The following is a 15,246-nucleotide window of genomic DNA, read 5'->3' as shown; positions in this document are numbered from 1 at the left end:
TGGTACAAGAAATAGAGTTACATACAGCAACAAAACATATTATGAACAAAACATCTTTTTTTACTTAAAAATCAAAGCTTCCTTCACTGCTTCAGTGCCTCAGCTGACTTGGAAGAAGGCACCACTGCCTGCCTGCCTGCTTCAGGCTGTTCCCTGAGGTCCCATTTCTTTTGTCCAAGCTGGACACTAGAGACAGTGCACATCTGAAACCACGAAATCCCCACCGACCAGGCTGGAAACCCTAAATGCTCCCGATGTCTTATGAAGCACTTTTGCTCCTTGCAATGGTTCGGGCATCATGCTCAGCAGGCTCCGGCTCCTCTTCCCATAGATCAGCTCTTCCCCTTCCCACCCACTTACCTTTCCATCATGCTATTTCACATGTTCCTCCACCTCTCAAAACTTAACACCAGCATCTTCAGGAGGAGCTGGAGAAACACAGGACAGAAACTGCCCATGACATGCTAGCAACACAGATGACAGGACAAGGCACCCACAAAATATTTTGTCCACTACTTTTCCTCACATAGCACGAGGCAGAGCAGAGACAGCACGAGGCAGAGCAGAGACTGCGGCCACACAGACATGCCTAGACAGATGGTCTCACAGCCACAAGTAAAGAAGGTTTCCCCCTTCCACACTAAAGAGCTCCAGTGCACATTGCCAAACTGAGCCTCACAGTAGCCCCAAGAGATCATTCTGCCCCTGAACCCTGTTGGGGAAGAGGTGGCATAGAAAGCAATATATAACATTGATCATTGTCACTTCAGGGCAGTCTCTGAGGCTGAACACCTCACCCAAGGCCTAAACACTGTCTTCCATACAGCCAATCTCAAATATTCAGAGGGTATCTGGGCACCAAATGCCTACTAGTCCCAATGGGTTATGTATCTAGCTGTATTTTAAGGATTTATATGACCTTTTCTCCCTCCCCTAGAATTTACTAACCCCAGTTAGCATTAGCTGTCGTTAACATTTCAATGAACCATTGTTTCTTTGTTGGCTTTTCAACAGAGGAGACCATTCCCTGGAGTAGCAAGGCAAAGATGTTGTCTGGGAAGGTCACACAGTTGGTTTTCCATGGCTGGCACAGATGATGCTTGTTCCCATTGCATTTGCAAGTAAGGCAGCACGCTTTGGTGTTTTGTTTGTTTGGTTTTTTTCCTCCTTTTAACATTATTGCAAAGTTATTTACGTGACAGTGTTTGTTATTTTACCTGAAGTAACAATCAAATCTGATTCAAAGGGAAGATGCACAATAAAGACGGGAAAAGGTCAGCTTGCTGAATAACATTAAAGACATTTGTCAGAGTCAAGGAGGACTCGATCTGCCGTTATCAACCCACTTCAGACTTAATTCTGCAGAGGGAGGGGGAGAAAAGGTCTTTGTCAATTCTTGCCTTGGCTTTTTGGATCAATTCTCCCAGTGGGAAAGCGATGTGCAGCAAGAGGAAGCCAGCTCAATGACAGCAGTAGAAGCCTTGGAGGCAACGAGGCGGTCTGGAGGCAGAGCCAGGGCTCCTGCCTGCTTCTGGAGAGAGAGTCACCCCACGTCCCCCTGCCACCATCATGGAGACACGCAGCCTGTTTTCTCTTAGTAGACAGCAAAATCCCTACCTTGTAATGGCTTCCAAGCACAAAAGCCTTTTACCCCAGAGACAGCTGCCAGGAGAGCCTTTAGCAGTGGGCAGAAGACATGCTGTTTGCCCACCCCCCACCTTACCTAAGCACTCAGCTCACAGAGGCACCTCGGTTGTTTCCTGGGACTTAAAAGGAGCATCCTGACTTGTGCCATTATTGGCTTCAGAGAAAAGCAAATGCATTTTTTCATCACCTGTGAGTAGTCTGGTACCATAGCATGCAGTCCTCCCCAGCATCTGTAGCACAAACTTATAAAGAAATTGTTTTTATGCCTCTTTAAACAACTAGATAAACATCATTGCCTTTGAGGATTCCTCAGCTTGGAAAATAAGCTACTGAAGGGGAGATTGGCCAGAAATCTATCACATCCGGACAGCTAAGGAGAAGAATAATTCTTCATCCTTTTCCATTAACACAGAAAAGGGCATACTTTGAAAGTTATCATGAAGAAGATTTAAACCAACAAGAAAAGACTCCCAGGAGAGTTATTTAACTGTTTGCATTTACACCAGACCTTACAGAAACAGTCACCACTGTTTCTCCACTAGAAAGGCTCCAAGTTTCGTCAGGAGCCAGAGCAAGGCTTTCACCCAAGGAAGCTGCTTGCTGTGGCAAGCCCCATGGTGTGCTTGCATCCGTGCCAAGAGGTGACTGTTCAAGGGCTACGGCCAGGGGAATCCCCTAGCCCCCAGGATGGGATCAAAGATGGAAGCCAGGAAGCCTGGAGGGCTTATGCCTCCTTCTTTTACCCCAGCAATAAGACACCAGAGAGGAAGCATGAATGCATGAAGGAGTGTTTGCTGGTAGGGACGGACAGATAAATGAGAAAATCTATAGCAGCACACACGGGTGTAAAGCCGGGCTCTGCCAGAGCCTGATAACACAAAACAGAGTTAACAAGCTTGTTCCCAAGGTGACTGGCCACGCTGTCCTGCCAGGTCTGGGAAAAACCCATTGGTCAAAAAAAAAAAACAAAAAAACAAAAAAAACCCAAAACCCACACCCAACAAAACAAAACAAAACCCAATCAATTTTAACTTTCCTTTTACCAATGAACAATTTTATCCATTTGTTAGAAATTGTAATACAAACCTCATTTAGGAAAGCAGAAATAAGCAAACAAACAAACAAAAACCCCAGAAAAACCCCTAACCAAAAATCACAGAAAAGCACTCCTGAAAGGTGGTCCAAACTTTGACTTCCAGTCCCTCTCTGGGATAAGTTTGCCAAGTCAGTCCCTGTGGGAGACTGATGCACCCCCCCACACCTGCAAAAAGATTTCTCTCAGCTGCTCATTTTCAGGCTGGAGTGCTCCAAGGGGGATCTAAGATGTGACTGCTGCCAGGTTATCAGGTTGTGTGAGGAACAATTTGCACGGCTGGCAGAAAGTGTGCAGGAAGGGCCACGCCAAGGCATCCTTGACACTGGGGTTACCTGTTCCCTGAACTGAGTACCCTCAAAAGTTGTTTCAGTCCAAAGGAGCCAGGCTGGCATGGAGAGTGCAAACAGCAGAGATTGCAAGTCTGATTAATTTTGGTTGAAAAAAGTGCTGTGCATCTCCCAACAGAAAGGCTATGGGCTTGCAAGGATGAAATGGCTTTCCTCAAACAGGGGAAAAAAAAAACCACCAAGCAAACACACACCCCCCCCCCCAAAAAAAAAGAAGCCTTTTTGTCCCATCACTCGGAGGATGAACAGAAACATCAGCATGACAGCAGAGCGGGACCAGCAAGGAGCTGCTCTGCGGTGAGGAAGCAGATCTGGGATAGAGCAGAGGGGACCGGGACGACGGGACTCGGTCCTGCGTGCCAGCCACGGCCGGCCGCCTCCGCCTCTCCAGCGGCATTTGGCACAGGTGACATTTACACAGACCAAAGCGGGCCCGGAGTCTGTCCATCAGGTAATGCGAGGTGACAAGCGATGCCGGGGATTCGGCCAGCTGCGAGGGGGCCCCCGCAGAGCGGAGGGCAGCCCTGTGTCGGGAGGCGAGGGCTCTGCGGCTGGCACAGCCCCTGCCCGCGAGCACCGAAGGCAGCTCCCAGACTGGCCAGGTCCCCCCCACATCTGCTGGGGCAGACTGGCTGAGACCCCGCATCAAGCATCGGTGCTTGCTACTGCCTTTAACCACCTACTGCAGGTTCAAGACCAGCTTATTTCTGATGCACAAATGGGGCGGTTCAGGTCTTTATCCCCTGTCCCCCCACCCTTCAACATTACGCTTGGATGGGTAGTTTCCTGAAGAGGGGTTCAGGGAAGCCTTATATCGTATTTATTTCTCTCCTGGAGAAGCAGGGGAAGAGAGGACAGGAGGGAATTGCCTTCTCTGAGGTCTCCACTGCGAAAATGCAGTGTCCAGAGAACCCAGTGCCTCAGTCAACCCTCCATGAGCTCTCTTGTACAGACATACACACACATTAGCCTTCTCTTCGTAGGAGGCAAAGTTTAAAAAGAAGAAACTTGCTTCTGGGTGCTTCGCTGTTTCAAACTCCCTCTGCAAATATATCACATCGCTTGTTGCAGAGAGCAGCTGTGGGTTGGAAGTGCACACAAAGACACAACAAGCAACCTGTTGCTTTAGCGTTCAGAATAAGGATCATACCTAATGTCAGCATAGACAACTCTGCTGACATTGGAAAAAAATGAGGGAAGACCCTAAGAATCACTCTGTTCTCTGCATTTTAAAAACAGCGCCCTTGAGGACACAAATATTCACCCACCAGCTACTGAAGCTGAGCAAGGACACAAAGCTTTGATACCCCACTTCCATCTGTGTTTCACCTCCATCTTTGCAAAATCCTAACCCAGGGTTGGGAAACTTGCATGAGCAGCCTCACAAAGTCAGGAATAGATGAACACCATCTACATTACAGTAGATGCGTAGGTGTCCGACAGACGCGCTTGCAGACCACAGAGCTCCACGTCCGCCATACTGAAGCTAAACAGCCAGGTCTGGGCTAACACAGCGAAACTGGTCCAGGACCAACGCTAGCTCAATAAAGCCAACTTGGATACCTCTGTGCTGTCAGTGCTTCACAGGTAAAGCTGGGCTGGGTGTGGAAGCACAGACAAGCTGCAAGGGCGCAGAAGCCACCACAAATGCCTCAGCAAAGGCAGCGGGAAAAGAAGTGTCCAGCCTGCAACAGATAAAGCTGTCTTGATTTTCACCCAACTAATGGCAGGAAACACCAGTCTTAGCAATTATGTTCGAGTAGAAAGTGGATTGAGAACGCATGGAGACCAGAAACGTTCAAGTCCTACATACGCTGTGTATTTAACCAGGCGAGTCTGTTTTGGTTAATGTCCCTTCAGCTCTAACAGCTAGCAAAGCCTTGAGAGGAAAGGTATCGTGTTAAACACTGGGGTCTTTCTTCAACTAAGGCCTAAAGCAATCCTACCTCCAAAGACCTGCAGATCCCTGGCAAGCCTAGAGATGATGATACTTTCAACCTTCACAGTCTTGCTTTTAATATCAGAGAGAATCAAAAGCTGGAACAAACTCTTCAAATAACAAAAACCACGTTTGTGCTTCTCAGGCTTCAGGTATACATAGAAAGGCTTCATTTCATTGGCAGGAAAAATTAAAGGTGCAAATTGCCCTGCTGACACACGACTACCAAAACTTTGCAGATACTTCATCCTCCACAGATCAGAGAGCACCAAGAAGTGGGAAGAGACATGCAGAGAAGGGCTGATTTCAGCAGAGGAGCACGGGCGTACGTGGGAAGTACAGCTTGGCAGGCAGCTCGTCCTTGGGGATGACCTTCAAGGGGAAATACCTGTGAGAAACACTCCTGAAACTGGATGCAGTTATGTAGCCGGGAACGCATGTTAACTGGAATCAAACAAGGTTTTGCTGCTATGACTGCAGAAGTAGTTTTTATTTAATACGTGGAAGCTAAACTGAAAAACTATTCCCTTTCTGGTGATATTTTTAACTGTCCTAGCAGATTTCCACAGGCAGTACAGATTGCCATGCTAATATCCTACAGAAGGGTTATTGGTTTTGCTTCACTTTTAAGGTCCAGTAACCTTTGTGATTCCATCTTTCCGCTCAACTCTGAGTCAATAAATAATGCAGCCTTCCCCCAACAGCTAACATAACAGAGGAGCAAAATTTTGGAGGTGTGCTGGCACGTATGTGACCAGAGGCTTTTGCAACAGGGATCTGCACAGGGCAGGAGACCAAGACCTGCAACAGACTGGATTTTTTGCTGTGGGATACCCAACTTTAAATTCGGGATTTCAGACAATAGTTAAGAAATAGATGTAGACCTAGCACAACTATTAAAAAAAAAAAAAAAAAAAAAAAGATTCCCTCAGCTCTCCGGGTGGTGGGAAGAGCTGCTCCCTCTCCTCTCAGGTAATGCTCCTGTGCTGCCCGTGTAAACAAGGGCCACCCAAAACCCAGCCCACAAGCAGCAGTGGACTGGAAGCACACAAGATTTTCACCTGCCCTGGTGCAGGCTCAGCATCAGATGCTATTTTGAGGTCTTGGTCTGATTTGACTGAAATTGGACAGTGGTTCAATAGCTTACTATGTCCAAGGACATTTGGAAAAGACACACCTGCAGTGTAACCATATATTCTCCTCCCCAGGAAGCCAACCTAAGGAAGAGGGAAGAAAGGAACATAATCCACAGAAGCTACACAGGCTTTGCCATGACTTTAACAGGAACCGTGCGTTACAGGTTGACTCTATGGCTATGGTGATCTTGCCAACCAAAGATGCCTTTAACAACAGCTTGTCAAGTAATTAAAATAAGGACTGCAAGCCAGAGTTACTCACCTTAATGTATCACAACCCCCTGGTGACTACAGTAACACACAAGAGTTGGATAAAAGTTTCTCATCTCCAAAGAAATAAAAGTTGTTGAATTTGAGGCCTGAAGGGTTTTTCATGATTGTCTGACCAGATTTTCCACCTGGCCAATGGGATCTCCAGCATGGCATCCACTAGGAAAACACATGTACAAATTCCTACAGTGGTGTTTAAACGCCTGGAGAGGCTACAGGTCCCCATCAGAAAGGATATAACTGGTTGCAGGGTCTGTGGCTGCCCCAGGCAACTGAAGGCAAGCGTCTCCTGCCTTAAAAAAAAAAAAAAAAAAAAAAAAAAAAAAAATCTACTTTTCCCTAGCTGCAAGAGTTGCCCAGTCGCTGGATTTTCTCATATTTCTGCTGGGTCAAAGAGCCTTCTTCCACCTTCATATGTGCAGTTAGAGGTACGGACGCGGCAAGCTGTGACACCCAGGGAAAAAGCATTCTGCAGGTCACAAAACCTGGGATCATCACAGATGAAAATGGTGCCAGCCAGCCAGGCAGCAGCCCCACTCCAGGCACAACCTGGGTTTTCCTCTCTCTATCCCCCAAACGACCTGGCCTAACCCCGGTTTGCTTGGGAGAGCTGACAAGATTGCAGCCGGAGGTGGTGTGGCCACAGGCCAAGTTACATGAGTACTAATAAAAGAGACTTTGTGGAGGAGCCAAGTTAGTTCTTGGCCCAACCAACTGTGCCAGAGAGTGCTCAGAGAGAGAGGACAGCCAGCACAGCATCTTTCCTTGCCCTGGGAGCTGAGGTCTGGATGAAATGCATCCTTCTGGAGGATAAAACCACATTTTGAAACCCTTTCCTTGCTCCCAGGCTGTGAAGGCAAATCTATCTGCCTTAGTGCACATCTCCTACTTCAGATGTGTAAGGGTGACTCATCTGAGCACTTTCCCTGCTACTCTACAAACCCATGAAGAACACTTCAGTCTGTCCTTTCCTCATTGCAAATGATGTGCTTATTACCAATTTGTCTACGTACATTCTCAGCCAAATTTTATGGTGTTATTCAGACATTTAAGATCAAAGTGACAGTTACACACAATCAAAAATGTGTACCTTATTTCTAACCTGAATGCAGATAAAATTAATTTAAAGCATATGTAACAGTTACTCAAATGCAAAAAAGAAGAAAGGAAATAAAGGAAATACACGTAGGGTTTTTTGTTGTTGTTTTGGTTTTTGGTTGGTTTTGGTTTTTTGTTTTTTTTTGTTGTTGTTGCTTTTTGTGGTTTTTTTTTTTTTTTCTGTTGTGCCCCAAATGAAGCCCAGGATTTCAGAGCTAAAGGAAATCTGAATACAATAAGAGCTAGACATGCTGAACAGGAGCAGCCACATCACCTTAACTCTGCCCTCCAGCAACACAGTGCAAGAACAATGAACACAACAAGCTGACAGTCTAGTGTGGACACTGCCCTTTTCCCCCATCCTGATGTCCCCCTTCCTGGTGACAGCACAGGCAGGACAAGGAACGGTTTCAGAGCTATTTTTAAAGGAGGGGGAGCAGCAAAGACAATGAACATATTATGGACCTGCCAGAGATGCAGGTTCCCTGCATGGGCTTTGTGGTGAGGATCCCAAGGCAGTGGGAATCCGCCACACCACACCACCATGGTAATCCCCCCGCTTCATCCCTCTCAAAGCCCGAGTGTCCTCTCAGACAGCCCATGGGCTCTAAAGTTGTCTGGCCAGGGCAGCAATTGCCTTCTCAAACAGCCAGAAATCCCTCTCTGCAGACCAAATAACCCAGGGAGAGGCAGCCCCCACACCACCCGCAGGCCCCCCGACCCCTCAAGCTGTCTTAGGAACATGGGAAGCCCTCCACCTTTGAGGGTAGGGCAGATGTGACCTGCAGTTCTACAGTGCCCAGGGAGCGTAGGACAGGCCAGAGTGACTGTTTTAAAGCAGCCAAAACAAAGCTTGGCCAGTGCTTTTGCATCTCTGTCAGTGGTTCACCTGCAGAAAACGCCTGTTTTTCTAAACCAGGTTAGAAGCAGGTTAAAACACCAGTTAAATATACTTTTAAATGAAAATTGAAGTGCCAGTGTATTGAATGGTTGGTGGGCTGGAGAACAGTGCCTTCACCTTTATTGGTGGAACAGAAATACCTCTGCTCCTCCTACCAATTTCCTCTCCTAGAAAGAGGAAGGCTCTGCTGAGCGCTGTGACCCCTGTCTCTACAGGGATCTGTGCCTGGTTCCTATGAAGATCAGTTTGAATGTCACTTTTCTTTCACTTCCTTGTAAATTTGTAATACTCAACAAATTAAACACAAATAACACTTCCATTGTTTCACTCTTATTGCAGCAATACGGAGAGAGTTTGGCTGGTTCCTTAAAAACACCAGTGAGCAATAGATTCTTCCAACAAGTCGTCTCTTTTCTGCAGAAACTGCCTAAAAAAAAGGTATTTTGGAAAGTCAAGCGCTTGTGAAACTTGGGGGTGACTTGATGCAATACCAATGACTTTTCTGGAGTTGGAGAATTACCAGAGGTGAGCATCTGGTGCAAGAGGGAGGGAAAAAAAGATATACACACAGCAGGAACATCCCATGTGCAATCCAATGTCTGCGCAAACCTCTTCTCTAGCAGAGAAATAACAGATTGAGGTATACAGCCTGGGGACCTCCGGAGTGAGTCCTGAAGGCATTTACCGACCCTGAAGGGCTGGGAACAACTTGAGTAGTTTTCCAGAGATACTAAGACTTTGCACATCCACAAGCGACGATGCACTGTAACTTCCCCGGAGCGGGCTCAATATTTTGCCAGCAGCCAACATGTGGGTGCTCCCAGCCCCTTCCAGCCAAGCACACCAACCTGTCCACTCCCCGCCTCGAGTGGGGAGCACCCTACAGCTCCTCAACCCATTCCCCTTACACATCCCTCATGTCAGGAGAAGAATAACTTCAGATAAAAATAATGAGTGAGACCCAGTAATTGCAAAGCCCGTTTTCCCAAGAGCAGTTCTGGTTTCTGCAACTGGGGCTCACTCACGGCTGGCATGCATAGGGGTACTGCAGCTTGCAGCCATGCAGACACAGCCCTTCGCAGACCGTTGTCTTGCTGTGCAGCCTCATTTGACTAATCTGACACAGCTTCACGCGATTACGATGGTATCTGTGTCACAAGGGCAGGAGACAGCCACTGGGCAAGGAAGGAGCCCTCTTTAGATTTTCTTGGGCGCTGTTTTATATTTTAAAAGTAATTTTTTCCTCCAACAACTTAATAAAAATGCAATTGGAAAGATACTTACTTGGTTTGATCCTGTTCTTTCAATTAATAGATTCAGTCCATCACACGCAAACACATGAGTGCATCCCTTAAATGCCATATACTAAACTTCAGAGCAAAGAGTCACAGTTTGATTCAAGCCTGCGTAATTGCAGGCAGCCTGGTTTGGCTGCGCTGAAGTTCACAGCGCATATAATCACAGGACAGCTTCAATCATAAGCGCACAGGCATCGCAGGTTACAGCCACATGCGAGCTAGGTTAAACATGTTTTTAAATTTCCTTTACCACCCCCACCCCCCATACTCCTACTGTGGGATCAGTTCCTCCACCTAACCCAGAAGGCACAGATTGCAAACGCAAGTAAAATACTTACTGCCAAAGCCCGCAGGAAACTTAATGAAGTGAGGATAATTCCCATACATGTTTAATCTTCAGTTCATCTCTTGCTTTTCTAAACACAACTGCCTCCTCCTAACTTCAAAGCTGCCTGGAGCGTGGTGCAGCCCGCCGAGGTCCGGACATGGCTCTGGAGGAGCAGAGGCTCTCGGAGGGTGCCGGGGCAGCTGTCTCCTCCCGTGGCCTCATCCTCGCTTCACGCCGGCAGCAGCTGCTCGCCAGGATAAGACATGCTCTTGTTCGCCGCCGCTCAGGGCTGGTTCCCGTGCTCAGCTGTCTTGGCTCCCTGCGAATTCACGGCGGACTGTCCGGGTAGCATAATCGCCCAGCTAAGATGCCGATCAATGCATGACGGCTCCGGTATAGATCAGAAATTGGAAGGGGGGGGGGGAGGGGGGGCGTTAGGTTGTTTAGGGGAGGAGCATCGTTGGGAAGGAGGGGGGTGCTTTGCTTTTCCACCAGTGAAGACTCGACACAGTTTATTAGTTATACTAGCCCCAGCCATGCGGAGGTGTTTTCCAGACACGCAAAGGGCCAACCCTTGCCCACAGGATATGGTAGCCTGAGGATGGGATGGCTGACAGATAGAGCAGGAACAGACCTGCAACCATCCCAGTGCTTTGGGACTAGGACTGTGCAGGGCAGGGAGCTCCGTGCTCCTGTCCCACATCAAGCCTTGCCTCAGCTGTGCTCCCGGCATCACATCTTGGCCCCCACGGTGCTGGATTGCAGTCACCCCTTGGAAACACAGCCAGGGATGAGGAGGACCAGGACCTTCTTAGGGCTGGTGGAGCTGGAAGCTCAACTCCCCTCCCTAACCCCATCCAAAGGGGTCCAAAAAACATCCAAATCACCCCCAAAAAGCACCACTAGCCAGTTGCTAAAGATGTATGGGATGAGAAGAGGGGGCTCAATCTGTGCCACATAGTTCACAGCCATGGCAGCAGAATGCAGTAGGCTTCAGATAGTCCCATGCATACATCCACAACTTCAATTTAATGCCCACCCACCCTGACAATGAAGTACTGCAGAAAATAAGTAGAAATACACAGAAACAAGCAGTCAGTTGCCAGACTGAGGCAAAGCCACTGCCTTCTCCGGTGACTGGCACTGAGGATGGGGAGCAGTCCCAATTCCCTGTCCGGCAAGCCCCCAACCGCTGCAATTTTGGGGAAGAGGGAGGGATGCAGGCAATAGCACAGCCCACTGTTTCTGGTTTCTGATCTGAGTGACCTGGGATGAAGTCACCTCGAAGGAATGGAGGAGGGAGGAATTTGGCCCAAGGCTGTAAAGCGAACAGAGACCAAGGTCTGCACTGACTCACATGCAGGTCCCTCTCGGAGATGCATGCAGCCCAGCCACTGGCACCAGCCACGTGGCCAAGAAAGGGGACACAAGGATGGCAAGGGGCTCTGCCTTCCCAGAGAGGCCACAAACCACCCTGGCATAGGATGGGGAGCACGCCATGCAAGCAGCGAGACAACAAAGAGGGAAGAACAGCAGATTAGAATGTTTGGCATCCTTCAAGGGCCTGCTGGCTCTTGGCCCCCTCCAGGTCACCCGAGGGCCCATGCAGCCCTTTGGCACTAAACATGCTACAAGGGGAAGTCATGCAATATGCCAGCACTGAGCTGTTCACAGCATCCAGCCGCATGCTGACTGAGGCGCTGTCAGCCCCAAGGTATTGCGTGTGCAGGAGAAGGAAAGGTTACCCTTCTTAGCTCTGTTTCTTGCTTTGCCCTGAGACATTTCTGTACCCATTTCTCTCTAGCTAGAGAGTTTAAGCAAGGGAAGGTTGGGTTTTGTTTTGTGTCGTCCGCCCCCCCCCCCATCATTTTTACATTATTTTTAAAAGGTGATTTGGCTTCCTCCCACTTCTGCTCCGAATCTGTTTGCGAGCACCTGATAACGCGCAATATCAGGAGGACACCATGCCATGGATGCACAGCTCTTTATGGGCAGCAGGTACATCAGAGCAACTCCAGGACTTGGAGTTTATCTGGGCACAGAAGCCTAACAATTGGGAGTGCATCTCCACTTAGCAGAATGAATGGATAACCAGACTGGTGTCAGGAACCAGGAGGTCTGCAGGCAATAGTATCAGTGTTCTGCATAGCCCATTAGCTGTGGCCCAGGTACGTATGCACTGTTTTTTTCCTCACAGTTTAAAAAAAAAAAAATAATAAAAAAAAAAAAAAATCAGTATTCAGAGAAGGTTCTACTGAGGCAAAACACAAGTAACTGCAGTCTTGCAGAGGGAATACAAACAGAAGAGATCACTCTTATATTTTCTAAGTGGTCACCTTTCACATCTCATTTGGTTTATTGCACAAACATAAATGGGACTGCAAAACTGTTCCAGAGAAGGAGAGGCAGCCAAGCAGCATGCTTACCCACCCCATTCATGGCCCACAAGTTTTGAGCTCTGGGGAAGGGAGATGAGAGGGTTTGATAACCAGCACAGGAGCATAACACAGCAGCATCTTACTGTGTGGTGCTATGTCCTGTCCCTCTCCCTGTTCAACTGAGCTTGTGTCCTCCCCTGCCACCATCCCAACATACAATGAGAACAACCCAAGTGAATAATCTCAGCAAGGGCCAGCCATCCTCCAAGTGTCCACAGCTACATCCAGGTGTAGGAGCCATAGGCACAGCTCCTGTTTCAGTGGGTGCCACCCCAACACTTACCTATGGGTCCCTCCAAAACCCTCTCTACCCTGCACTAATCCAAGTGGCATCAGGTCACTGGCAACCACAGGGATTTCTAACCCATAGGCAAAGTTTGCTCTTTCAGGATAATGCTGGCTTTGCCTCTGGTGCTGTCCTTTAACAGCCACACTGGGGATCCTTGTTAGGGGCAGGGATGCCCCAAAAGGCCCTGCAAGAAGGGACTCAGAGTGTTGCAGAGGAGCTGGCTGTGATGTGGCTTGTTTCAATCTCTGGATAGAAAATTGGATTTCTCAGCAGGGCAAGTTTTTTTCCCCCCACTGTGACAAGACTGAAAGAAACATTTTTCAATCAAAAACCACAACAAAATCTGCTTCCAAAAGAAGTGATTTTCACACACACACACCCTCAATAAGATTCAAGACTTCCACAGAAGAGAGAGACTTTGTACAGCCTCAGGCACAGCCTGCCAGAGGGATGTTTCTCTGATTCGGTGTCACGGAAAGCTCTGGCACGATGGGAAGCCTGGCACCCACCCAGAGACCTTTCCCATCATCTGTCCATCACCCCACAGAGACACACCAGGGCCATCTACCTCCAGTCCCCACCAGCACTCAGAATTGAGCAACTGTTTCGAGATACAAGTCCACCCTCTCACAACAGTTTTGCTTCCATCTACTTGAGTTGCACCTTGCCACCATCTCAGCCTGGCTTGCCCCTTGTCCTCAGGCTGGACGAGAGGGCTGTGCCCCCACCAAGCAGCCATGGGGCAGAGCGGGAGCAGAGCCAGCTGCATGGCCAGTTCAGCCCTGGCAGCACTGGGACAGGGAGGTGTGAGCAATGAAGCGGCTTTGCGTTTTAAGCACCAACCGTGCTGAGATTTAGTAGTAGCATTAGTTCTTACCAACAACACGGGATCTCAGCAGCTTTAATTCCACGCTAATGAAGTTTTAGCAAGGAATTATTTTTATTGATCTGCCCAGAGCAAAGAGCCTGATTTTAGTCCAGCTCTGCCAGCACCCCCTTCCCCATCCCTCTTTTCTTTCTACCAGCTTAGAAGAAAGGGGAGAGGAAAGAAGACAAAACAGCTCTGAGCTCCTTAAAAAGGTTGGCAGTCCCAAGCAGTAAGTGGATTACTTTATTGATTTTTAGCAGATCTGGGTTAGCGAGTGCTTAGTGCTGCAGAACACATGCACATACTGAGCAAGTCCAAGGAAACCCCTCCAGGCCTTTTCCTCAGGTAAAGCAAGCATCAGGCAATTCATTTTGGGGACCACCATGGGTTTTCAGGTACGGAGACACTCCAGCCCCCGTACTCAGATCAGTCTGTGACATACTCCAGGAACAAGCTCAGTCTCTTAAGTACTGGCGGCCCATACAGAGGCAGCCCCTCAATTTCTACTAGAAATAGCACAATTCACTGCTTTGAATTACTGAATGCTTTCTATTTCCCCTCCTTGTTACGTGACAGGAGAAGACATTACGATTGCCACTGTTATTTTAGGAAGAAAAACCATTGCCATGGGATGCTGAATGCCATCCAGTAACCACACCCTGGGGGGCATCAGTCACAGTGGGACTCCCAACAAAGCAGTGCTGATCAAAGCCAACTGAGATATTAACATTGTGGTTGGGTCCCCAACTCACTCACCTCCCCATTAGTTTTCCAAGGTGAACATACCGTAGCTAACATTTCAGCAACATGTCAGAATAAAACCTTAAAGACCTCCCAGCACTACTCCATCAAGGCTTTTGAGATGCTGGTCTCTGGAGCCAGACCCTAAACTTGTGAAGGCCTAAAGTGGAATAATCTTATCCCACTCTGCCCCAGAACCATGAAATCTAGATATTAAGTATGGTCCCTATTCCTTGTACATTGGGCTGAACCAGGAATATTCCAAACATGACCAAAAATCCCATCGGTCCCCCATCCCATCTCTGTTTAAAGGCAGAGTCATCCTCTGGTTGTGCAAGTGGCAACAGCGTATGCAAATAAAAAGGTGGCAGGCCTCACAACCCTACAGCTGCACGTGCACCCTCCTGACATACTGCTTCAGAGCTACAGAGTCCCAGAGAAAACCCACTGCCCACAGGGTGCTGATATTAGAGCTGGGACTCCCTAGTGAGGTGCAGCAGGGGCTACCAGGCTGAATGCCCCAGGAGCCTAAATGCCCATTCCCCTCCCTGCTTGCCTCCGAGGGAGGACACATGGACACCAGGAGACATGCTCAGGGCCAAACAGGAAGTCAGTGGCGAGCAGGGACTTGAAACTTGGTTTCTCAAGGCTAATAAACAGACTGAACCAGCCTTGTCTATCTGCTGTACCAGTCGGCGTTGGCCTGGGACTGGCAAAAGCCAGCAAAAGCAACGTGTCCCCTGTGATTCCTTGGAGATGGAGAGGAAGAGAGCTACTACATCATCCCTTCCCCATCTAGCCTTGCCCTTCCTCACCGCTGTCTCTTGTAAAGCAATAACCACAGACACCA

The 15,246-nt window shown here is 48.4% G+C and overlaps 1 protein-coding gene across 2 annotated transcripts in view; it reads right to left on the bottom strand.

Annotated features, from left to right (window-relative positions):
* RXRG (retinoid X receptor, gamma) overlaps nt 1-10,141 on the bottom strand; it is a 22,110-nt gene extending 11,969 nt beyond the window's left edge. Inside the window, exon 1 of one of the 2 annotated variants that reach the window (XM_009892828.1) lies at nt 10,071-10,141. In XM_009892828.1, the coding sequence (XP_009891130.1) occupies nt 10,071-10,119 (49 nt within the window). In that variant the 5' untranslated portion in view covers nt 10,120-10,141. Of the gene's footprint in view, nt 1-1,662; nt 1,680-10,070 lie in introns of those variants that run through there. The other variant, XM_009892829.1, reaches the window with a different exon arrangement.
* Nucleotides 10,142-15,246: the final 5,105 nt, after the last annotated feature.

The sequence above is a fragment of the Charadrius vociferus genome, unplaced genomic scaffold (assembly GCF_000708025.1).
Source record: "Charadrius vociferus isolate BGI_N301 unplaced genomic scaffold, ASM70802v2 scaffold39, whole genome shotgun sequence".
In the NCBI taxonomy this organism is placed as follows: domain Eukaryota; kingdom Metazoa; phylum Chordata; class Aves; order Charadriiformes; family Charadriidae; genus Charadrius; species Charadrius vociferus.
This window is presented reverse-complemented; position numbering and strand designations above follow the sequence as displayed.